This window comes from Eucyclogobius newberryi, unplaced genomic scaffold, assembly GCF_026437365.1.
Source record: "Eucyclogobius newberryi isolate DKJ021-1_F unplaced genomic scaffold, fEucNew1.0.hap1 SCAF_20, whole genome shotgun sequence".
Classification (NCBI taxonomy): domain Eukaryota; kingdom Metazoa; phylum Chordata; class Actinopteri; order Gobiiformes; family Gobiidae; genus Eucyclogobius; species Eucyclogobius newberryi.
The window spans coordinates 3858842-3885195 of record NW_027315835.1 but is presented as its reverse complement, the minus strand read 5'-3'; the positions used below and the strand labels follow the sequence as shown (position 1 = coordinate 3885195).

The 26354-nt window shown below is 41.4% G+C and overlaps 1 protein-coding gene across 1 annotated transcript; it reads left to right on the top strand.

Moving 5' to 3' along the window:
• The first annotated feature begins 2192 nt into the window (after positions 1-2192).
• polr3e (polymerase (RNA) III (DNA directed) polypeptide E) lies at positions 2193-22884 on the top strand. The gene is made up of 21 exons (XM_072456390.1): positions 2193-2281; positions 3685-3787; positions 4193-4243; positions 5487-5564; positions 5634-5749; positions 7352-7434; positions 7518-7625; positions 7717-7766; positions 8595-8714; positions 9654-9739; positions 11156-11200; positions 11279-11370; positions 12264-12384; positions 12462-12543; positions 13191-13250; positions 13360-13517; positions 14552-14613; positions 14696-15090; positions 21105-21185; positions 21274-21396; positions 22144-22884. The coding sequence occupies exons 2-21, from the start codon at positions 3749-3751 to the stop codon at positions 22198-22200; spliced, it is 2007 nt and encodes a 668-aa protein (XP_072312491.1). The 5' UTR covers positions 2193-2281; positions 3685-3748; the 3' UTR covers positions 22201-22884.
• Positions 22885-26354: the final 3470 nt, after the last annotated feature.

The window sequence follows — 26354 nt, the reverse complement described above, 5'->3', positions numbered from 1 at the left end:
AGCTCGGTAGATACAAGGGGGGAGTTTCTGTTGAAACCAACAACTCTTTCTACTTCAGGAAGGCTCCTCCCAATGGGCGGGTCTTACCACAGAACAGTATTTATATCGGAGTTCTCGACCTAAATTCTGTTATTGACAATGACTCTTGGATGAGAGTCGAAACGTCTACTTTTTCAAACTGAGTCCAGATGACTACAACTGAAGCTTTTTCTACTATGGAACACGCCTGGACGAATGAGGGATTACACCGACATTTCTACTAATAACTATAAATGTTAAAGAGTAAAAAAAATGAAATATAATTAAAAAAAAGTGACTTCTGGATGTCGGCTAAAACAGCACGGCCCCCTGCTGGACGAACCGAGGATTACACCGTCTCGTCAAACAAATCATCACCGAAACAAATCATTTCCAAAAAGACACGAAACCAGTGGCGGCTCGCCCATAGGGGGCGCTGGGGCGCCGCCCCCCCTGACCTGACTGCCTGTATTTATTTTATTTTTTAAATAATCTCTCATTTTGAAAAAAAAAACTGTGTTAATTAGATGCTATTGATGATTAGAACTCTCCAGAACTATATTTACATTCACTTTCAAGTTCCACGTTTAAAACGTGAACGTTTGTCATGTTTGGTGTAGGAGCCAATAGGCTCGTCCCGGGGCTCCTGTTCAGCCCCATTGTGCTGTATTTAAGCCAATGGCTCCCCTGTTGCTAGGCAAAAAAGAATACACATCCGCCAATCATCGTCGAGGAATTTTATGGGTTTGAGGCGCTGAAGATTAGCGCCCCAAAGTACCAAGATGCACCACTGCAGCTGCTGTTTACAGGTGTTTTTATTCCAGCAGCGAAGTGTGTCAAATGGCAAAGTCGGATGAATTTGCCCCAAAGTCAAATCCTTCCATCTGCTTCTCCCTTTGGAAGAAGAACTTTTGAGGAAAAGCTCATTGTAAAACAACTCGGACCTGACAAGCCAGAAGTGAACATGACCCAACAGACCATCCACACCATGAGAGTGAACCACGTGAATGACTCACGGACTGGTCAAGTCAAGTACCGGCTCATTTCTGCACTGTCTGTTTAAGGTGGTATGGACGATTTTTTTCAGCAATTTTTTTTGTTATATTTCCTCGTGGCGTGGATAAATCATTTGTCCTGCCACGTATCAATCATAAAACGCACCTACCGCTCACCTGCAGCCGCGTGCGGTTCGTGCCCACGTTTCCGCGTGTCTAAGCGCATGGATCTATCATAATATAGTTCCCTCAGTGTACGGGGCAAAATGAAGACGGAGAAAGACAGTTCGAGCTGACGCAGAAGTGGACAGAAATCTACGGGAGACGAGAGATGCGATGCGATCCGTTGCGCTAATAAACAAACGCACGTGTGTGTTGTATCGGTCCACACGGGGGAGGGGCATGTGCACTTCCGCCTGCGTTCTCAAATCGCCGAAAAATCGTCCATACCACCTTTAAGAACAGAAACAAACCGTTGAGCGAAAAGTGGGACGGATGTGCGTCCTACAAGTCCTGATGCACGACTTCCGGTATTTTCGTTCGTATTTACTTGTTAATTTCTCTTAATTCTGAGAGAAATTGAAACCTCTCGCTCTGGGGGGGAATCTCCCGCTTTACTACACGTTATCTCCCCCTGGGACGACAAACAGGTTGAGAAGTGCCTAAAATGCACCAGAATGCAGGAAATTACATCTACGAAATTCAACATTTTAAATAGTCCCACCTGAAAAAAAACTCACCAACCGCCACTGGAATAAAGTTAAAACCAAACATTGGGAACAGTCGCCATGGAGACAGACGCGCCACATTACGATAGATAATGCAATATTGCGGAACATTACAGGTTAAAGCGTGTGTGGCCGAGCATCTGACGCAGGCTGAAACGCCATGTGTACGCGGGTTCGAATCCCGCGGCGGACACGACATTTTGAACCAACGACAAAACGCGTCACGTGTCCGGCGGTTTATCGTGAAAACAATTCTAAAGTTTGACAATAAATCTAAAGTTTGACTGTACATCCGTGAGTTTGACGCTCCCAAAACAACCAATCCCGTCAGCGCTTTGAATTGTGGGCGTGACGACGAGCTGTTCCCATGCTCCTCCCATGTTCCTCCCCACGTGCGCGCACCGAGTCAACCAGGAGTCAATAAGCTCCGCACGGGCTGGAAATGTGCTAGCCCCCACGCCGCGCGCGCGCCGACCAGGAGCCGCCTGCGACCCCCCGGGGCCCCCGTGCACGGATGAGATAACCGGGCGAAGTGTGCCGGTGAGAGGGACCGACCCGCGCGGCAAAACACCCGCGATCCAAACGCGCTAATGCGGCTCTGCGCCGCGTCTGCTCCCCCGGCATGTGTTTGTTAGCATCCTGAGCTAGTAGCATGCTGACGCTAGCCGCTGACCACCAGCAGCGTCTTTTTCGCGTGACAGTCGCGCTTTTACGCACTTTTATCACACATGTAGTAGTTTCTATGATTGTGTTACTCGTCACGATTTCGTACGTGTTTCTAAAATTAAATAAAACCCCGTAAATACTTTTAAAACAGGCCCGGTTTTGTGTCAATCTCCACCGGTGTGTCGATAGCTTTTGCCCCAAGTTAAACACACTGCCACATAAACTTGTACTTTAGCACGTGTAATTCTGCTGCATTGTGGGTCAAGATTGTTCAGCTATTGTTTTTAACCTGCTTTAAAGACGTGGCACGTGTCGTTGCGTGTGTCGGTGGTGCTTTAAATGGCATTGTCTTGCATCATTACCTGATTTAAACACAATCAGTGATGACTCTTGACAGGTTTTGTCTCATCTGTCATCCAGGGTTTAGTCAGTTTAGCACAGATCAAATGTACAAAACGATTAATATGCTTTTTCAGGCATTGCTTACGTCATAACGGGCCTTTTATTGTATTTGCTGCATCACCACAAAACAAATGGTGCTGTCACGATGAAGATTTTAGCTAAACTTGCCTAATAAACACGTAAATTGTCCAATAATCTATCTTTATTTACCTTTTATCTATCTTATTTATTGCTGCAACTAATCGTGACCAGGCGACTATAACAAATAATCTAAGTTGTGTTTTTTTATCATTTTAATCTTTAAAACGAGTGTGGAAATGTCTTATGACAAAGACGGTGGTGATTTCAAATTAAATTGTAATTACAACATTAAAAGGAACAAACTAGTTCGGGTTTTCATAAATTTTACACTTTTTTTGTAAATATTTTCTATTTCGAACCCTTTAACCGCAATATTTCAACCATTATTTGGTTTAAAATGCATTAAAAGATCTTGAATGTACATCAGAAATAATCTTTTAACTCGATAATCACGAGTTAAAACCCAATCGCCACAAAACAAATACCGTATTTTCCGCACTACAAGTCGCACCTTTTTCATAGTTTTGGCCGGGGTGTGACTTGTACTTATATTTATACTTATATACTTATACTCCGGAGTGACATATATGTGATATTATTTGTTATTTTCACACTTGCAACTGCATTTCATACTCCAGTGCGACTTGTGTATGTTTTTTTCTTCTCTATTATGCATTTTTTGGCTGGTGCAACTTATACTCTGGAAAATACGGGTTGTTTAAAATAATTGAGTGTAGCTTACTGAAAAAACACAAACATCAATAATACTTTAGCTATTCCTCGTTTGGTTCCAGGTTGGGCCCCTGAGATCTGCTCCACCTTCGTCCGCTTCGGTCTCTGAGTTCAGTCTTGATCAAAATGGCCAGTGGAGACGACGACGACCCGATTATAGAAGAGGTATTTCCAATGCTCCCGTCGTTTAACACGCAATTTATTAAACGTTTATGAAGTGCGACATTGGCATAGCGGGTTTAGAGCTAACGGTTTAATCTGCCGTGGAACAAACTAGACTAAGTCACTTGTTTCTTTGCTTGTTTACCAAATATCACAGCGTAATAGGTAAATTTTAGTTGTGTTTTCGTATTAATACGCACTTCTTATACTTGTAAGGTGTAGAAATATAGTTTTGTTAAATACTGAAAGGCTGGAATTCCAAAAAGACTCTTGTTTTTAAGATTTTTCCACTTTAATTTGAATTAATTTTATATTCTAATTCATTCTATTAGCATAAAACAATGCAACATCACGATCGAGCGTGTATTACAAGGCTGTATATATATTTATTTACTTTACTTTGTTTAGATCGACGTGTATCTCGCCAAAAGTCTCACCGAAAACCTCTATCTTCTCCAGGTAAGCTGCAGAGGTGCACGTTTAAATGACTGAATGCAGTACGGCTTGCTTTTTCATTGTTTGTGTGTTGTTGTTGTTGTTGTTGTGGGAAGAAAATAAGCTTTGTTTCAGGTTTAACTGGCATTTCCACTTTCTGAAACGCTTTAAAGTCACATATTAGACCAAACTGACAGAGTTAACATGGTTTCCTCATCAGAAACATAGCTGGAGTTGTTGTGTTTAGCTTCATTCACGTTTTTCCGTTTCAATACGTCCGTTTACGAGCTCATCGTCGCGCCTCCTCCTTCGAGCCTCTGAAATCACTCCATCGTAAGTTTCCCAGAACTGTAACGTCGAAAGAAAAAGAAAAACGCTTATGTTGGCATGTCGGGCAAGTTAGCGTTTGTTATTTCCCCCTTGTAATTCCCTCTGCCGCCAGTAGGTGGAGTGTTGGCGCTAAATCCTGATGAGGGAACGCCCGGCGGATAGAAAGTAGAAAGTAAAACGTGAGATGACAAAGTAAAGGTACTCGAGAGCATGTTTAGAGGCCAAAAACAATACAAACAATTGGGATGGACAATATATTGGTTCCAGTATCGGTATCGGCCAGAATCAATCCATTTTCACGGATGTCGGTGAGAACAGAAGGGAAAACGTCCGATATTTGATGCTGATATTTTCTTATATATTTTGTTTTTTGCTGGCACTCTGCGTTTGTGTGTCCATGTGTCATTTTTTCCTCCTTGAATCAGATTTGTCTTTTTGAACAGACTCATGAGTAGAAATGAAAAATAGAAGAGTAATTGGGCTAAACATATTGCTTTACTTTACATAATCATGCCATAAATCACTGTACATCCCAAATAAATCTGTTTTGTAATGATTTTAACTTGAGGGAAACGTTCATTTTTGAGCTTTTGAACTGAACTTCAACTTACCATATATTTTTGAATTTTTCCATGCATTTTCAAATCTAAATATCAGTTATCGGCCACAAATATCGACTTAACTTGAGTGAAAAGTTAATTTGTGAACTGAACTTTTGAACTGTTGAACTGAACTTAAATTTACTATAGATTTTTGACTTTTTTTCGATGGATTTTCAAATCTGAATATCGGTTATCTGCCACATATATCGACGCTTTAGCTTTAGCTTTAGCTTGCTGGCTGCAACAATCCACATAGGACCATCCATAACAAATACAGCAATGCTTAATATGTGTCTTTTAAGTCTTTTTGTGTTTTTGTGTGTGTATGGAAACAGTATCCGGTCCGTCCTTCTGCCATGAACTACGACGACGTCAACCACTTGGCCGCCAAAATCAAACCCAAACAGCAACGAGTAAGACGTCACATGACCGAATACACGCGCGGCCGAGGTTTAACTGAAGGTTTTCTACTCGTTTTTCAGTTGGAGCTGGAGATGGCGATGGACGCGATGAGCCCGAACTACTGCCGCAGCAAAGGAGAACAGATCGCCCTGAACGTGGACGGCACCACGTACGACGAGACCAACACGTATTCAGCGTACGTCTTATTACTTCACTTCCTGTTTATTCGCGGGTCGGTACGAGTTCCTCCTTTTTATACATCGGCGTTAATGCAGCGTTTCAGTCGTCTTCAAAGGTCAGAACTCGGACCTCGGAATGACGTTTTCTCCCGAGTTTTTGTGTCCCAGTCGTCAAGTCAGGACATACAAAACGATGACTAGTTTGTAGTAGCAGTAGAAGTAGTAGCAGCAGCAGTAGTAGTAGCAGCATTAGTAGTAGTAGTAGTAGTAGCGGCAGCGGTAGCAGTAGCAGTGGCAGTATTAGCAGTAGCAGTATTAGCAGTAGTAGCAGCAGCAGTAGTAGCAGCAGCAGTAGTAGTAGCAGCAGTAGTAGTAGCAGCAGTAGTAGTAGCAGCAGTAGTAGTAGCAGCAGTAGTAGTAGCAGCAGTAGCAGCAGCAGTAGTAGTAGCAGCAGTAGTAGTAGCAGCAGTAGCAGCAGCGGCAGTAGCGGTAGCGGTAGCAGCGGTAGCAGCAGCAGTAGCGGTAGCAGCAGCAGTAGCGGTAGCAGTAGCGGTAGCAGCAGCAGCGGTAGCAGCAGCGGCAGCAGTAGTAGTAGTAGCCTCTGTTTCACTTTCTCACTCGCTAAGTGCAAGTGCTGGAGCAGAGCCAGACGTGGAGGTGCAGACAGACACGGGGGCATCAAGGGGACAGTAGAGTAGGACTTGTATTTAGGAGCCTCGATAGTCTGAATTTTACTGTAAGAAAAAAATATGTAAAAAATACAGGAAGTTGCTAGTTTTATAAAAAATAATCCACTTTTAACCCTAACCCGAGATAAATTGGGATTTATTTATTTATTTGACAATGCCAGGAATGTTAATTTAATTTTGTTATTATCTAGTGGATTTTTGTTTGTATTTGTATTTAAAATTTCACTTTCTTGGCGTGTTCCGTGTATAAAAAACAACAACAACTTTAAAATAAAATATATATATATGGCAGCTTTATTTTGTAGATTTTCCTTTGCATTTATTTATTTTTAAAATATTATATATATATATATATATATATATTTTAAAAATAAATAAATGCAAAGGAAAATCTACAAAATAAAGCTGCCATATATCGTATTTTCTGGACTCTTAAGTCGCATCTTTATTCATAGTTTTGGCCGAGGTGCGACTTATACTTATATTTATACTTATACTCCGGAGCGAGTTATATGTGATATTATTTGTTATTTTCACACTTGTAACCGCATTTCATACTCCAGTGCCACTTATATATGTTTTTTTCTTCTCTATTATGCATTTTTTGGCTAGTGCGACTTATACTCCGGAAAATACGGTAGCTATAGACAAGAAGCAATGATTTATTTTTCATATATATATATATATATATATATATATATATATATATATATATATATATATATATATATATATATATATATATAATATATATATATATATATATATATATATATATATATATATATATATATATATATATATATATATATATATATATATATATATATATATATATATATATATATATATATTTGCTGCTGCAGCAGCGTGCATACATTTATTCCTGGCTTTTAACATTCGTGCTTTTTCATATATTTTTTTTGACAGGAAAATCATGGACAAGCAGACCTTTTCCTCCATCCAGGCCACCACCAACACGTCCCGATACGCCGCCGCCGTCTTTCGCAAAGGTGCCGTGCCCCCCGTGACCTTGGCTTCACCTTCACGCCGCGCCCCACAGAAACCAGAATACATGCGTGTGCTTCTTCCCCAGGCGAACTCCACGTCACTCCTCTGACCGGGATCCTCCAGATGAGACCCAGCTTCTCCTACCTGGACAAAGCCGACAGCAAAACCCGGGAGAGGGAGGCGGAGAAAGAAGGTGCGAAGGTCCCGGTGAAACGTGGCGCCGGAGTCTCCAAACGCTTACGGGACGGTGCAGATTGTAGTTTCATCGTGTCGTGTTTTTGCAGGCGGAGACTCTTCGCAAGACGAGGCGGAAGAAGAGGTCAAGGCCATAACGGTAAAAGCGCAACTCTGCGGTGCGATGATGAGTCGGCTGATCGTTGCCGTGGCGATGTTGTTGCGTTTGGAGTGCGAACGATTTGTGGGTTTGAGACGGAGAAGTTATGGGATTGAGTTCAAAGTTCACAAAAAGATTGAAAATGACATTTTGGAACGTGTCTGTGCAAGGCATGTCAAGATTATCAAGTTAATCGAAAATCATGACAAAAAATGATAATCGTGAAAGTTTTAGAAGAAAATATTAGTTTTTAATTCAATTTGTAGAAACAAAATTGGGTCTTTTTTGTAAGGAAAATTAAAGAAATGTGACTATTTGAGAAGCAATGTGAATTAATTTGCACTAAAACATAAACTTAAATGTAAAGTGCTCTTTTTATCTCGCTGTTGATGTCAAATTAAACATTCATAAAGTTTGATTTCATAAAGCAGGCCACACTTTGAGGAGCGGTGACGTGCGAAGGAAATTTTTTGGGGGATTTAATTGGCGTTTCGGTCGTGACGTCAATAATCGCGAACAATCGTTAAATCGCAACGTTTATTCTCACATCAATCGTTACGCTACAACTTGAAATACAACTTTTTGTGCAGAATGAGCGCTAATTTTTACGCTTTGGGAGTTTAAACACTGTGTTCCAGCCTTTGCAATTTGCTAATTGAACCTGTGATTTAAATGTGCGCGTTAGTAACCGTGCGAGCCCTAGCTACACGTGTTGATGCTGCTGAAAACACCTTGAACAATATGCTCGGCGCGCCCTTTGAAAGCCGTGGAACTGTACCTGTGCTTCACTCGTGTTTGTTTAGTCTCTGTTGAATTTGGTTTTGGCAGGTGAGGTTCGCCCGGCCCGAGTCGGAGCAGGCGCGCCAGAGGAGGATCCAGTCCTACGAGTTCCTCCAAAGGAAGCAGGCCGAGGAGCCGTGGGTTCACCTGCGATACCACGGCCTCAAGGTGAGTCCGGGCGCTACGGGACGAACCGCCAAATCGACCGCCAAACCAAACGCCAAACCAACCGCCAAACCAACCGCGAATCGAACTGCCAAACCGACCGCCAAACCGACCGCGAATCGAACCGCCAAACCAACCGCGAAACCGACAGCCAAACCAACCGCGAATTGAACCGCCAAACCGCCCGCGAAAACCAACTGCAAAACCAACCGCGAAACGTCCGTTAAAGGCACGAACTTGACTGTCATGTTCAGCGTCGAGTTGTGATCGCACAACGGGACTCGGGACACGCCTTTTCCTCTACCGTTTATTCAATTTAGAATTCATTTCAACCACTTTTTTGCTCTAATTTGGGTAAATAGTGCCCCCTACAGGTCGGACGACTCGTTATATATAAATAAATTATTAAAGTGTCGTCTCGGAGTAGCATGTTTATTAGGTTTATTATTTTACTTCCTGTTTGTAAATAATGACATCACTCTAGGAAATTACCCAGCAAACACTGGTCCAAATTATTTTTATTTGACGAATGAAAATATATGAGAGCAACTTTATTTTGTTGAATTCATGTTTAGCGAGTCAAAAAACTAGTTTATTTTGTGTCATTTATGCATAAACTGAATGAGTGTCCCATGTGTGATGTCACTTCCTGTCGTTTTCTACACATTTTTCAGCATTTTCTTCGCAAATACCTGCTCGATTGATGTAAAACTATCATTTATGAGTACAACAGGTACAAATACACCAAATAACATCAGAATTAGAACTTTGTATAAACCTGCCATACGCCCCTTTAAATCTACTGAGTCCCGATAACACTTTTAAATGTGTTTCCGTCGCTCAATTCATGACTTGCAGTTGCGTAGTGAGCGTTAGAGAAGGAGAACAATTGCAGACACGTGGAATTGTCCGTTTGAGCTGAACGATCTCTGTCTTTGTCAGGATTCTCGCTCAGAGCACGAGAGGCAGTATCTGTACTGTCAGTCTGTGGACGGATCTCAAAACTCTGAACTGGTCAAAACGCCAAAGTAAGTCTGCTCGGCTCCGTCACTAAACTGTCACTAAACTGTCCCTAAACTACTGTCCCTAAACTACTGTCCCTGAACTGTCACTAAACTGTCACTAAACTGTCACTAAACTGTCACTAAACTGTCACTAAACTGTCACTAAACTGTCCCTAAACTACTGTCCCTAAACTACTGTCCCTAAACTACTGTCACTGAACTGTCCCTAAACTGTCCCTAAACTGTCCCTAAACTACTGTCCCTAAACTACTGTCCCTAAACTACTGTCACTGAACTGTCCCTAAACTGTCCCTAAACTGTCCCTACACTGTCCCTACACTGTCCCTACACTGTCCCTACACTGTCACTACACTGTCCCCTAAACTGTCCCCTAAACTGTCCCCTAAACTGTCCCCTAAACTGTCCACTACACTGTCCCCTAAACTGTCCCCTAAACTGTCCCCTAAACTGTCTCTACACTGTCTCTACACTGTCTCTACACTGTCCCTACACTGTCCCCTACACTGTCCCCTACACTGTCCTCTACACTGTCCCTACACTGTCCCTACACTGTCCCCTACACTGTCCCCTACACTGTCCTCTACACTGTCCTCTACACTGTCCCTACACTGTCCCTACACTGTCCCTACACTGTCCCTACACTGTCCTCTACACTGTCCCTACACTGTCCCTACACTGTCCCTACACTGTCTCTACACTGTCCTCTACACTGTCCCTACACTGTCCCTACACTGTCCCTACACTGTCCCCTACACTGTCCCCTACACTGTCCTCTACACTGTCCCTACACTCTCCCTACACTGTCCCTACACTCTCCCTACACTCTCCCTACACTGTCTCTACACTGTCCCCTACACTGTCCTCTACACTGTCCCTACACTCTCCCTACACTCTCCCTACACTGTCCCTACACTGTCCCCTACACTGTCCCTACACTGTCCCTACACTGTCCCTACACTGTCCTCTACACTGTCCCTACACTGTCTCTACACTGTCCCCTACACTGTCCTCTACACTGTCCCTACACTGTCCTCTACACTGTCCCTACACTGTCCCCTACACTGTCCTCTACACTGTCCTCTACACTGTCCCTACACTGTCCCTACACTGTCCCTACACTCTCCCTACACTGTCTCTACACTGTCCCCTACACTGTCCCTACACTGTCTCTACACTGTCCCTACACTGTCCTCTACACTGTCCCTACACTGTCCTCTACACTGTCCCTACACTGTCTCTACACTGTCTCTACACTGTCCCCTACACTGTCCCCTACACTGTCCTCTACACTGTCCCTACACTGTCTCTACACTGTCCCTACACTGTCCCGACACTGTCTCTACACTGTCCCTACACTGTCCTCTACACTGTCCCTACATGACTCGCCTGCAGTCGCTTTAACGTGTCCTCACTTTGTAGGGAATACCTGGCCATGCTGATGCCTCCACAAGCAGAAGAGAAAGTGTAAGTGTTTCTCAGTCAAAACGTCCCATGTGTGTTGCGTTTGCAGATTGTGTTAAGTGTGTGTTTCGTGTGTCGCAGTGTGCAGCCGGCGGGCCCCTGTAACGTGCTCTCCATGGCGCAGGTCAGGACCCTGCCTCTCGCCGAGCAGGTCAAGACCCTCATGAAGAACGGTGAGGCTCGTGAATCACTGCGACGGTGTTACGCATTATTGTCTTTAAAGGTGCTCGTGAGAACGTCGCCGTCTCACGTTTTCCTCGATGAAACAATAGAGTCGGGCGTTTCCCACGTCGAGGTTTAAGTCGGAGCTCCGTGGTGATGATTCATGGGTTTAAAAACGGCACAGAAGATTACTGAGCTTAATGTGTCCTTTAAAACAAGAAACATCTTTCGAGTAAAAGATTGAATCCACAGAAATCAGAGTTCAAGTGTTCAGCTTTGATTTATTCTAGAAAAATTATGTGAATTTGAACAAACACTCCATCTTCTGTTCAAATCAATTAGGCCGCACTTATTTTATTACTTGGTTTACGGATTTTTAAATGAAATATATTGCACATGTGGACGAAATATAAATACTTCCGGGTTTGCCCAAAATGCACCAAAGGAGGAGAGGGGGACGCGGCGCACAGGTTAGTGTAACAGTAGATTTGGCGTGTTTTAGACAGACAGAACTGACGCTTAAGTGTGCACCCTCCCCCACCCACCCAGTCACGGCAAAACGTGCTGAAGAAAATGTGGTAAACGGGTTTAAAATGTGTATTTGCGATATAAAGGCGCGCAGCAGCAGGGAAACGCAGGGACGACCTGCTCCGTCAGACTTCCGCAGGAGTTTGGCGAGAAATGGCTTCACGCGCTCATATCTTTTTACTTAATACCGCTTTTTACATTTAATTTAATGCTATTTTGCGTTGTCGGCGGTACTTTATAAAAGAAAATTGATAATAATTTATTTGTATTGTAGAAATCAATAATCTAAGTGCGGCGGATCCGTAAACCAAGTAATAAAATAACTAAGGCCTAATGAATGAACTGCAAGTTACAATGTTTTGTCTCGTCTCTGAAGTGAAATCGATGCCGTTTGCGAACCTGATGGGCCTCCTCGCCCCGGGCACAGACTCCACCGCGGCGCTGCGCTGCATCCAGCAGGTGGCGCTGCTGGTTCAGGGAAACTGGGTTGTCAAAAGGTAAATAAAAGCCGTTCATGTCAGTGGCTCCTCGCTCTGTGTGACACTATTGTAATCAGAGTGTGTGTGTTTTACAGTGACGTTTTGTATCCTAAAAACACCTTCAGCGCTCTGAGCGGCGTCCCGGCTGAAGTGCTCTGTCGAGGCAGAGACTTTGTGGTAAACACACTTTTTATCGTTGTTTTTTAATGTGTAGACGCTTTCTTTAATCGCTGTAGTTCCTTTGGCTCTGCAGTAAATCCACGGGTTCCAGCGTGATTAGAACAGTTACACACTTACAGCAAAATGCAACTTTAGAATGAGCAAAAGTCCTCAAAATGTGGATAAAACGGGAAGCGGAAACCCACGAAAACAAATTATTTAAAAAAAACATAATGGGGAAAGGTGACAATTATTTCAATTAGATTTTTATTTTAGATGTATTTATATTGACAATTCAGTTCCCAGTACTAAAATGCACTCACATTTAGATTAAAAAAAAAAAACTTACACATTGACTTATCATTCAATAAATAAATGATAAAACTGTCATTTTTGGGAGTTAATATTTAACCCAGGTCTTTGTTTCAGTGGAAGATTTTATCATTTTTCTTTACTAGATACAAAACACCTGCTTAAACGTTTAATATTACTATTTCTTTATTGCTTTATTGCAGTTCATGTTTTTTTTTATGATATTGTACATTCAGAACTTGATTTACATTTTATTTTCACTTTTTTTCTATTAAGCACAAAAAAATCAACAAAATGAGTCAAGTGAGTAAGTATTGTGCTTTATTTCATGTTTTTTTGTGTGTTTTTTACAGATGTGGCGGTTCACGATGGAGCGCACCGTCATGAGGAAGGAAGTCACCGCCGTCATCAAAGTAAGAGCGGGCCGACCGGAGCGGCGCCTCGGGGCGGCGTCTCGGAGCGCCCGTCTCGGAGCGCCCTGAACACACTTTAATCTCTGACTCCCCCTGTGTGTGTTTCTAGCTGCCGCCGGAGGACGTGAAGGAGTTCCTGGAGCACGTGGCGGTTCCCCGGGTGAACCGCGGGTGGGAGTTCAGGCTCCCGACCGACGCCGATTTCAACAGGAAGCACGCGGACATCGCTCACCGGCAGAACATGCTGTGGACGGGGATTCAGAGCAAGTACGTGACGGCGACTGCAACAATGCAGCGTTTATCACCCAGACCAGACCTAAGCATTAGTTGTTTTAATTCGGCCCCTCTTGAGATTTTAGTTTCTATTCTTTAACTGTCTTAGCGATGTAACATGTGTCTGCACTTGTGTTCAAAACATAAAATAAATGAAATAATAGATTCAATAGCCTATATTTTACAAAAAAGTGCTCATAATGAATGCAGTCTGGCCCTCCACTACTTGCCTCGATTGGAATATGGCCCTTGGAGGAAAAACAATTGCCCACCCCTGACTAAGACAATAATGGGAGATCAAACTAGTTACAATGAAATAAAATGTAAAACCTTTGCTGTGTTCAAATGTCCCCTACTCAAGGCTCTAGTTAGGGCTGTTAAAAATGATTCTTTTTTAGTTTATTTAATTGATCTTTTTTTATTGATATTGATCTTTTTATTTTATGGATTATCTTATTATTTTATAGATTTTTTTAATTATTATTATATATTTCTTCCCCCTGTATGTCAATTATGGTGTATTTAGGGTATTTTTTTGTATTTAATTTGATTTATTTTTGTTTTTATTGATTTAAAAAAAAACGTATATATAATATTTTGTTTATTTTTTATTAAAGAAAAACAAAGAACAATCAAAAATAATATATTCGTAAAGATTTTTATCATCTTAACGGTACAGACCGGACGGGAGATGTTTTAAAAGTGCATCCAGATAAAACACAAAAATCCACAAATAAAGCACAACACGATATTTGAGTCCAGTTTATGTCAAATTTGCCCTTTTCAAAGTCCAGTTTACAGCTCAAATCTCGTCTTTTCTACCACAACAAAGTCCTCGTTAGTGCAAAGAAAAACTACAAACAAAGAATTCTGAGCCTCAAATATGGTTCCATCTGTCGTTTGTATTGATCTTGTCATTTATTGATCTTGACACTTGCTGTTATACTTAAACAGTTGATACTTTGTTCGTTTTGTAGTATTTTTGAATGAATATTTGGTCAATCTAACGTCATGTCTTTTGTTCTTAGGTTGGAAAAAGTCTTTAACTTCTCAAAAGAAGACTACGTGCCAAAGAGTTGCCCTCAGCCCGGTAACGTACAGGATTAATTACGCCGTCGCTCTCCTTTTATCCCTGGTTCAGTTTGTAACCGCGTCTGGGCGTGCGTTTTCAGACGCCGTGCACGTGTCCGGCGAGCAGCGCTTGAGAATGGCCCAGGAGCGCGCCCAGTCCCACCAGTCGAGCTTGAAGAAGGAGCTGGCGGCCAGAAGGGGTGTGTGCAGGGACGACGAGCCCATGGACACGGCGCCGCACCTGGCCAACGGCTCGGTGAACGGCGACGCGGGCCACGCCAACGCCAACGGCAACGGCAACGGCGCCTTCGACCTGACGGACTTTGTCAAGAGCATATTCGGGAAGTACTTTGTGTTGACCCTGTGCGAGTTCAAGAGACTGTTCGGGCTGCACGTGGCGTCGGTGCCGGCGGGACAGGTGGTGATGCAGTCCATGTCCGACTTCATGCTCCAGAACGCCATCCTGCAAAACGACTGCAAACAGATACACGTCCCTGTGAGTATGGCCAGCTCGCCGCCGTGGGTACGAAAGAGAGGGTTCTGCGTCCTACTATAAATGTCTTTGAACCGGAGTTACGCTCTTGGATAAAAGGTTTGGGAACACGTGGAATACTGCGTTTTGACCAGGAATATCCGACTCTACCGTTATAACGAGGGAAGATTAAGATAAGATAATCCTTTATTGTCCACACATGGGGAAATGTAATTGTTGCAACGCAGTAGATACAGAGGAAAAGAACAGATAACTTATAGGAAGTTTAAAAAACACTCTTATTAGAAGATCTCTTATGAACAAAACTCTTATAAACAAAAACTCCTATAGACAAAACCTCTTATTTCTTAATAAGGGATGGAGGGGAAAGATAAAGATAAATTAAAATATAAACAGCTAGCGTAAGACAAGATAATACTAATAATAATCGTAAAATAAACACTTATTAGGTTTAGGGTTAGTTATTATTATTATTGTGTTTAATCAATTATTGTCGTTATTCAGGTCACAATGAGGTCGTAAGAACCAAAAAATAGTAATTGTGACCATTTTAGAAGCAAAATTACGTATTTTTTGTTCAAGCTATTGTCAAAAAATAGACCTAAATGCAAAGAACTGTTTTAATCTGGCTGTTTTTTTGTTGTCACATTTGACTTTATTTGGTCTTTCACAAAGTTTAATTGCGTAAAGTCGCTCACAAACTTGAGAAACGGTAAAGATTTCATAGTCGCGTGGTCTCGATAATCGTGAATAATGATTCAATTGCGACAGTGTACCGTAGTGTCCGGACTATAAGTCGCACATTTTTTCATTGTTTGGCCGAGGTGCGACTTATACTCCGGAGCTACTTATATGTGATATTATTCGTTATTTTCACACTGGCAACCACAAGAGGGCGCTCTAGGCTCTAGAATTCAGAATTCAGTGGATTTAGTGATTCGGGGTAAAACTGATGCTTTGCTAAACTTGTTAGCATGTTCTTTATGCTATAGTTATCTGAATAACTGTTCATATGTTACGCTAACATACCAGACACTTACCACAGTTCTGTATGTGCCTCATGTAGCTGAAGGTGTTAGCGTTAGCATACGTCATGTAGCTGAAGGTGTTAGCGTTAGCATACGTCATGTAGCTGAAGGTGTTAGCGTTAGCATACGTCATATAGCTGAAGGTGTTAGCGTTAGCATACGTCATGTAGCTGAAGGTGTTAGCGTTAGCATACGTCATGTAGCTGAAGGTGTTAGCGTTAGCATACGTCATGTAGCTGAAGGTGTTAGCGTTGGCATACGTCATGTAGCTGAAGGTGTTAGCGTTAGCATACGTCATGTAGCTGAAGGTGTTAGCGTTAGCATACGTCATGTAGCTGAAGGTGTTAGCGTTAGCATGCGTCATGTAGCTGAAGGTGTTAGCGTTAGCATAAGTCATGTAGCCGAAGGTGTTAGCGTTAGCATACGTCATGTAGCCGAAGGTGTTAGCGTTAGCATACGTCATGTAGCTGAAGGTGTTAGCGTTAGCATACGTCATGTACCTGAAGGTGTTAGCGTTAGCATACGTCATGTAGCTGAAGGTGTTAGCGTTAGCATACTTCATGTAGCTGAAGGTGTTAGCGTTAGCATACGTCATGTAGCTGAAGGTGTTAGCGTTAGCATACGTCATGTAGCTGAAGGTGTTAGCGTTGGCATACGTCATGTAGCTGAAGGTGTTAGCGTTAGCATACGTCATGTAGCTGAAGGTGTTAGCGTTAGCATACGTCATGTAGCTGAAGGTGTTAGCGTTAGCATAAGTCATGTTGCCGAAGGTGTTAGCGTTAGCATACGTCATGTAGCCGAAGGTGTTAGCGTTAGCATACGTCATGTAGCTGAAGGTGTTAGCGTTAGCATAAGTCATGTTGCCGAAGGTGTTAGCGTTAGCATACGTCATGTAGCCGAAGGTGTTAGCGTTAGCATACGTCATGTAGCTGAAGGTGTTAGCGTTAGCATACGTCATGTTGCTGAAGGTGTTAGCGTTAGCATACTTCATGTAGCTGAAGGTGTTAGCGTTAGCATACGTCATGTAGCTGAAGGTGTTAGCGTTAGCATACGTCATGTAGCTGAAGGTGTTAGCGTTAGCATATGTCATGTAGCTGAAGGTGTTAGCGTTAGCATACGTACACCTATTCACCATGTTCTGTTATTATTTTAAACTGCATTTACAAATGAAATGTCTGTTCTTGGTCTTGGATTTTATCAAATACATTTCCCCCAGTGCGACTTATACTCCAGTGCGACTTGTACGTTTTTTTTTCTTCTGTTTTATGCATTTTTTGGCTGGTGCGACTTACGAAAATACAGTAATCAGTCTTGAGCGTAAAGTGTAATCTGCCCATTTTGCTGTTTACCGTCCATTCAGCTTTTCCGCAATAGTTGAACCACGAACAAAACATTTACAGACGCATTTAAGAACATTCCTGATGTAAATAATGAAAAATTGTCAACGAGATGCCAAAGAAATGTTGAGATTTGAGATATGAATGACTTAATTATGTCATTTCTTCATGGTTGAAGTGAAGTACAGTATAACTCTCCTTTTATATTGTTTTTTCTTTTTTTGCTGCGACAAACCGATGCATTTATCGAGGTCGCATTCATGAAAACGACACGAGGAAAAGACAAACTTTAGGTCTGCGTCTACATGACAAACACTTCGTCCTTTTCAAAAGCTCCGGACTCGCCCTCCGGCTACGGACAACGAGTTTCTGTGTCGCTCTGTCGCCGTATCGGTTTCCCCTTCGAACTTAACGGTTTTTAACGGCGGATTCTTCTGTCCCAGAGTCGTTTGGGCGCCGAGGCGTTTGAAACCTGCTCTGGGGCCGAGTAACCTGATCCTGGGTCTGTGTAACTCGTCTTAAGGCTTTTTATTTTGTGCACAAGACTGGACCGAGCCTGTGTTTGGACTTTAGAGGCTTTCGTTCATTGTCAAACATCATTTCGCAGTTGTCGTTTTGGTGAAAATGCAAAATATTGACAACTTTTCAGCAAAATTGACGCTTGTAACCCTTTAAAAAAAGTTGCAAAATATTTTAAAAGCCGGTTTAGTTGTATTTGAGTAGTTTTTGTTATTTGGCCAAATTTTTCTAAAACACTTGAGTAAATACAGTGTCGTCGTGATTTGGAAATGACCTCTTTCAACTTTATTTTTGTGATTTGTCAACAGACGTACAATTCACAGATATAAAACTCTGCGACTCGACAAAAACTGCAGAAACTTGCTGTGAAATATTTGAAATATGTCAGTAATTTTGTGTTTTCATCGTCGCAGTCCGTTCACTTTCAGAGCGATCCTTGAACCTCAAAACAAACGAGACATTTACGACACATTAACTACACATTTCTGATGAACCACCAACGACATCATCGATAGGAAAAAACAACAAAAATATACACATTTTTATCGATTATGCCCACCTGTAGTAAACATTTTATTTGGTTAAGACTGTTCAAAATTCTGCATCTCATTCACTGTAATCAAGAGCTATTATTGTTCGCAACTGGTTATTTCGGGGCACCAACTGTTATTCTTTCATTAATGCACTGAGAACAAGACCCTCCCACTCCAAGGCAAACAAAAAGGTGTCGTTTTTGGACATCAAATTATGATAAAGTACAATTTTATATCTGGTTACTAAAGACTGTGTTCTAAATTCTGCATCTCATTCGCTGTAATCACAAGCCATTATTGTTGGATATTGCGGGGCACCAACTGTTATTCTTTCATTAATGCACTGAGAACAAGACCCTCCCACTCCAAGGTTAAAGAAAGAAGGTGTTTTGCATGTAACAATGATTACGTACAATTTTTAACTGGTTAAAGACTGCGTTCTAAATTCTGCATCTCATTCGCTGTAATCACAAGCTATTATTGTTGGATATTGCGGGGCACCAACTGTTATTCTTTCATAATTGCACTGAGAACGAGGCCCTCCCACTCCAAGGCAAACAAAAAGGTGTTGTTTTGCACGTCAACTAATGGTTACTACGTACAATTCTGTAACTGGATTGACAAGTTGTGCCAGTTTTATAATGGGCAGGATTAAGACGGTCATTAAGCCTCGTTCACACGCTCTTGCGCACATATTTGCACTCGCGGCCGTTCAAAGAGATTCACGGTGAACGCAAATGTTATTCTCCAGTTACAAATGGGGTTGTCAAGGTTTTTCTGTCACATAAAGAACCGCCAGCGCCAAAAAGTAATAATCGTGACACATTTTCAAAGCAAAATTAAGTATTTTCAATTCAATGTTTAGTCCAAAAATTCATCTAAATCTAAAGCACAGAATGTTTTTGTCACATTAACTAGTTTTTCATTCAAATTTGAGGAGTAGTAACGTGTTAAGACTATGAGAATGACATAATAATCGTGAATAATTGTTAAATCGGAATGTTTAATATCGTTAGATGTATAGAAAGGTGAATAACGGTGCATAATTGTTATTTTGGAGACATACTTGATATTCTAATCACATTGTATGTAATTAAAACAGTTAAAATTACCTTAAAAAGACTGAAACATCAAGTGTGATCACCAATACAAGTGCATGAAGTGATATTTCTGCACTTTTTGTGGTTAATTTGATGATTTTGTGCGACACTTAAGACATTTACAGACATTTTAACACATTGAATGAAGGGGGGAAAATGACATCGTCCACTTCATACGCTAGCAATAAAGTCATATTTTTAGCGTGGGTATTATGCTAATGAAATGTATTTGCGCGTATTCGTTCGGTAGCGACGGCCGATTGATGGTATTTTCTAAACCAGGTGAAAGGTCAAGTCGTCCCGTCTCTGGTTCAGTTTCGCGCTCGGACCTCTGCACCCGTTTGTACGATTTGGGAGCTGGACGGGTGCCATCTGCGTTGCGCGCCGCCCGATTAGCCTCGCGGCAAATCTCATTAGCCTCGAGCTTAATCCGCTGCGGTCAGGCCTGAAGTCAAGTGACCGTCTCGTCACAACGGGCACGGAAAGCGCCCGGTACAGTTAGAACTGGACTCTTTTCACTGATTCTGTTACACGTTTATCAGATTTTTCCATTCCCTGATATCTGGCTCCTGCACTGTCTTTTTACAGCGATGTTACAGTGGAAAAAGGAGAGTAATTGTGCTGAAATATGTTTGTAGTTCACACAAACCCACAGCGGATTGTTTTAGATGGCAAATTAATACATTTTGTGGTTTTTATTTGCGAAAAGGTGATTTGTGAACCTTTCTTGTCACTTTGTGGAGCTTACAATGGATTTTAAAAGAAGTTTCAATATCTGTCATCAGCTACAGCAAAATAAACATGAAGAAAATCTGTTTCGGACCAAAGATTTTGAAACGAATATGAGGTTTACGCCACAGCGATGATTTATTTAAAGGGCGTGTGACAGTTTTTTTTTTTACTATTTTCAAATTTTAGTTTTACTCCAATCGAGCAGGTGTTTGTGGAGAAAATGTTGAAAAATTCATTCCAGTCAAAGTTTATGCAGAATTTACACAAAGAAACAACTTTTTTGACTCTTTAAACATGAATTCAACAAAATAAAGTCGCTTTCATATATTTTTATTCGTCAATTAAAAAGATTGTGACATTAGATGAGTTTTGGCCCAATGTTTGCTGGGTAATTTCCTACTGTGATGTCATCAACTACAAACAGGAAGTGAAATTGTAAATGTAAAAACAAATTGCTATTCTGTGATTAAAAAAAAATTAAACAATTTTCTAGCAAAATTCAAAATATTAAACTAAACTGCAGTTAAGATAAATATGAGTCGTCCGACCTGCAGGGGGCGCTTTAATACTAATTGACTGTAAAACCAAATAAAGTGAAACTAAATATGTTTTCATTAGTATTATAAACTGGGCCTGGACCAATAAAATGCTATTAAAACACAATTTATTATTTAAAAAAAAAACATGACCTAGTGTCTAATCTCTTTTGAATGGTTTATATGAGTCTGTTTTTGCACTTATGCTCTTTTACCCGTTTGTTCTGTCCAGTTCCCATCTCAGACCACACTCGGGGCTGACGAGCAGAAGGTTTTCTGTTTGTGGGAAACGGGAGACGAGTCCTCGGACAAGGTAACACACATGTAGAGCGTTATTATCCACCTCTTTTACGCTCTTTAGTCTTATCGTTCTTCCCTAAACGTTGCCTCGTCCTCTGCAGCTCCGCCACGTGCTGTTCGAGCTCTTCTCCAAAAACTACAGAATCAAAAGAGCCGTGCTACAAACCAAACTGTCCCAGGCGTTTGGAGACGTCCCCAAAACAGACGTAGATCGACTGCTCAAGGTAAACCACGCCCTCTGGATTATTGTTTTGCTTTTATTTTTGGACACTATTATTATTATTATTATTATTTTTTTGCTTTTATTTTTGAACACTATTATTCTATATTTTTTTGCTTTTAAATTTGGACACTATTATTATTATTATTATTTTTATTTTTTTTGGACACTATTATTATTATTATTTTTGCTTTTAAATTTAGACACTATTATTTGTTTTTAGTTCTGGTCATATATATATATTTTTTTGCTTTTATTTTTGGACACAATTATTTGTTTTTAGTTTTGGACACTTATTATTATTTATTTTGCTTTTATGTTTTGACACTATTATTCTTATTTATTTAATGTTTTGATACATCCAACACATTCTGGATGCTGATTGAGTCTTCTTAGAATTTATGTACAGAAATCCACTCATTTGACATGTTTTTAGTGTCATTTTGGATTAATTGCGGCTTCGTCTCGTCACATATTTTGGAGTCCACAGAAAAACATTATTTTAATCCTAAATATGTTGTTTCAATAATTGATAAACTTGTTCCAGCTCTAAATGTGTCCATCAGAGTCGTAGAATAAGTACATTTTGGTCAAATAGCTCTTTTATTTCCATTTTCACTGAGTCTTTGCCCTTTTCCTAGTTATGGCGTTTTGAACATTTAAAATCTTATGGCACTTTGACTCCTCCCACTACGTCCTTCTGTTTCGCACGTTTTGCCGTGTTATCCACGTCTGGGCGTTGTGTTTTCAGGAGTGCTGCATCAGCGCGTCGGGCATGTGGTACCTCAGAGGGACCTGCCCCTCGTGACACCAAGCTCCGCCTCCAAACCCCCGGGACACGCCTCCACCAGAAGAACCTGCGCGCCGACGGGAGGCGGGCGATCCCGAGGCGAGTCCCACCGTGGCGCCTCGGTGGATTTGGACGATGAACGCGCGCCGAGAACTGGGCGAAATCGGACGGAAAACGATTTTTTCGCCGGCGTGAACGTTTCAAAATCCAAAACTTGTCTTTTTCGCGAAGACGATGAACATTTTCTCAAACTCGCTCAGAACTTTCCTCCTCCACAAGAAACAAACATGATTCATTTACCTCCTGTTTTCAAGTCTTCCCATTAAAGATAAAACACAGAATATTTATTTAATCAGAAATTTGGACGTTTCATTTAAAAATATGGTAAAATTCTTGCTTGAGTGAAACATTATGAAAAACCTGTAAATCGGTTTAATATTTTTGGCATCTTAAAGCCTTGTATTAAACGTAAAAGAATTGCTCCGTTAAAAGAATAATTGCAAATGTTTTTTTTGGTTTATTTAGAATTATGAAATGGTAAAAATGTTTTTCTTTTTCGAGTGAATTATGAAGATTGTCCGGACAAATAAACAATAAACTGTAACGTGTGATGACTATTCTGCTGCTGAGGCGAGCCCGGTCCAAAGTCACTCGTGACTAAAACTCACTGTGAGACATGTCATGACCAATTTTTCATTTCTGTTCAATATCAATAAAATACAGTAAAAGTCGAGACGTTTGTTTTACGTTTTGGTCAATTCATTTGTCACGATTTTTTTAATGGAATGGACAATGTTGTTGTTGTTGTTGTTGTTGTTTTATGGCGGTTGGCATCCAAGTGTTGCATTACCGCCAGACTTTATTCCTCAGACGTTTCGTAGTCCTCAGACTCTGTCGTAGTCCGTAAAAGTACTCCTCCCATCGCTTTGGCGTTACAAAGCCCATGAGGTCATGATGTGTTTTTGTGACTAGAATAGTTGTTGTGTCAGAGACCAACCGGCTTTATTCCAGGGAGACTCTTCTTCACCTTCCTCGCCCTCTTTGACGTTCGGTGCTTTGGAAGTACAAAGCCCATGAGATCATGGGACGTCTTTGTTGTTTTACAAAGCCCATGAGGTCATGGGACGTCTTTGTCGTTTTATCCTTTAGAAGTCCTTCTTCCATCACTTTGGCGTTTCTAGGCCCATGAAGTCCAAGCGCGTTAGAACATCCTCTTGCTCCTCATCCTCGGCTCAGTCTCCACCACCCCCCACCTCTATAAACGTTTACCCAGCCCTGTGCTACATAAGTAAGCAACCACAGCCTGACACAAACCCTGTGACTGGATCGCCAGAACGTTCCGCAGATTGAACTCCCGCCCATTATTCCGAAACCACAAGGCCAACCCGGCCCTTTCCCTATCATAAGCCTCACAGCAAATCAGCACATGCTCGACAGTCTCTGGCACCCGACAGTGACCACACAGACCGGTCGGATGTTTGCCTATCCTACTCAGTGACCAATTGAGTCCAGTATGGCCAATCCTCATGCGGGCGAAGGCCCTTTCCTCCCACGCGTTCCTGCCCATAGACCCGCAAGGACCCACACTACCCTGTATGTGATAGAGATGCCGTCCAGTAACACAGTGGCTCCAAAATTCCTGCCAAAGGCCGACCACATGACTCTTGATAACAGGCTTGATTTCAGATTTGCTTAACTCAACCGCCACATCAATTGATGGCCGCCGAAGGGAACGTTTAGCCAGTGCATCAGCCATTTCGTTACCATCCACCCCCACATGCGCAGGGACCCAAATGAAGGAAACCCTCACATCCTTCCTGGACAGGGAGAGCATCAGACAGAAGATGCCATTCAACACATCCTGTCTGCAATCCGATTTCCCAGATTTAATGCTTTGCAATGCAGAAAGGCTGTCAGAGGCCACCACAATGCCGCAACACTGCAAAGCAGATTCCGCCGTTTTGTGGCTGTGGAAGTCACTGCTTAGGCCACTCCCCTAAGACCAGGCCCCTCCCCTAAGACCAGGCCCCTCCCCCAACACCAGGCCCTTGACCGATTCAGGACTTCACTGGAGGATCTGTATGTTTCAGGTTGAAGGTCCACAGTTTCTTCATGAGTCTGTGCAATAAATGGAATATTATTGGAGATTTAGTTGTTTAAAAAAAAAAAGTCAATAAAAACGTGGTTTGAAGCAGAATTTGGAGTAAGAAATTGTTTTGGGGTGGTTAAAATGGCAGATTTAATGTAATAGTATGAGAGTTTTTGCATTTTTACCATTTCTTTTTTACTATTTTATCACTTTAACCTTGGAAACTTTCTGAATAAACTGAACTGAACAATACTAAAATTACAAACTATTGATACTAAAGGAATACAGCTTATTTTGATGAGATAAAACTTTCAGGTCTATCATTTGAGATTATTTTTCTTGTTCGGGAAAGATCACATTTTGTCCTGTTTTTTTCTTTAACCAAATTTAAAAAAAAATGATGCATATTAATTTTTCAAAATAAAGAAAAAACACCAAAGCAATAAATAAACGTGTATTGATACTTCTCAGATTAGTATCTATTTCTGATGTTTTTTAATGTGGATTGACAGTTATACACTTTTGACATGAAATTATCAGTCAATGTGGGAAAATTGTGACTGGACCAATTTCGACACAACCTCGAGGAAACGCCCACAATCTGACCAAACCAGCTCAAACCCTCAACCTGATTTTTCACTGACAAAACATGAACTCGTTGCCCTCGACTACCGCACACACAAACATGACAATACATCTGGTTCAAGTAAATGGACAACGTTTCAAGTTTTCTCGTGTTTTAATGGTTCAACACGTTCTTCATTCTCAGAGTTACACAGTCGGTTATTCATTCACGGATTCGTACGACGGCGTTACAAAGTGTCATTAATATCATCCGTTTGACTAAGGTGCAATTGAACGCCACATTTTAAACATTTTACATTGAAATCTACGCGCTAAGCAGACGACAGCGAACGCAACAAAGAACAACTGTCGAACGTGAGAAGTGCAAGAGAATCATCGAGTCAATCTTTCACTGAAGACACGATTACGTAAAACTAGATCAATTCTAACCTTTGGAGTGGATTCTACGTCTCGAAGGTTTTGATAAAGAGAAAAATGTAGTAATATGTTGTTTTTTTGTGTCAATATCAACAATTACGGCCGATATTCCAACAATTTGACTCGGTGATCATATTTTTCCCGGATCAATATTGCACAATGAAATCACCCCGAATATAACACATGCAACGATGCAAATTCTGTCAAGTTGTAGATCACTCACGATTTGAATTATTAAGTTTAAATGACAAAATTTCAAAACAAAACACGTGTCCCGTTCAGAATATTCAGGTTTGGCACTTATATTTGAAAAACCTACATATTTTCATGCTACTTATTGTAAATGTCTAACTCAAACACACATTTATCAAAAGCCCTGTATATTAAGCACCATTAATATATTTTTTTACAGTCATATTTTCTCTTTTTTTGCATAACAACCACACAATATTTCCATTGGCTTATTGAACTATTCAAAATCAATGTTTTTTAAAGCAAATAATTCACATTTTCTGGCTTTACAAGGGCGTGTCACTTTTCTGCCGGGAGAACCTGCTCGTCTCGTGAAGGCGTTACCACTTCGCCCGGAATGTTCCGCAGTATCGAGCGCATCTCCCGGGAGACGAGCGGCCAGAACAGTTAAATACCGCACACAATTTGGGCATTTTCGTCGCGCGAGTCGTGTCGAGTCAAGAGGAGGGGCATCTGGCGTAAAATGTCCGCCATCTGCCGCTGCGTAGGCCCGTCACCAGAACAACTACTTTTTGAGCGCGAGTACGTTTTCTTTTCTTTTGTGCCGTAGAGGGAAACGAGAAACTTCTACGACTCATTTTTGAGGCTAAATTAACTGCTAAAGTGTGTGTTTTTTTGCCGTTTTTGAAATTGCATCAGATTTTTTTCTTTTTTTTCCAAACGATACTGCGCATTTTGGGACGGATCTACTTCAGGGCTTTTGTGTAAAGTAGCTTCTATTACAGCTCCAACTGACAGACAATTAGTCCAGTGATTCTTTCGATCAACTGAATTTTGATTGTACTGAATTTGGCGCAGACGAAGCTGAAGTGAGGATCCTGGTGAAGAG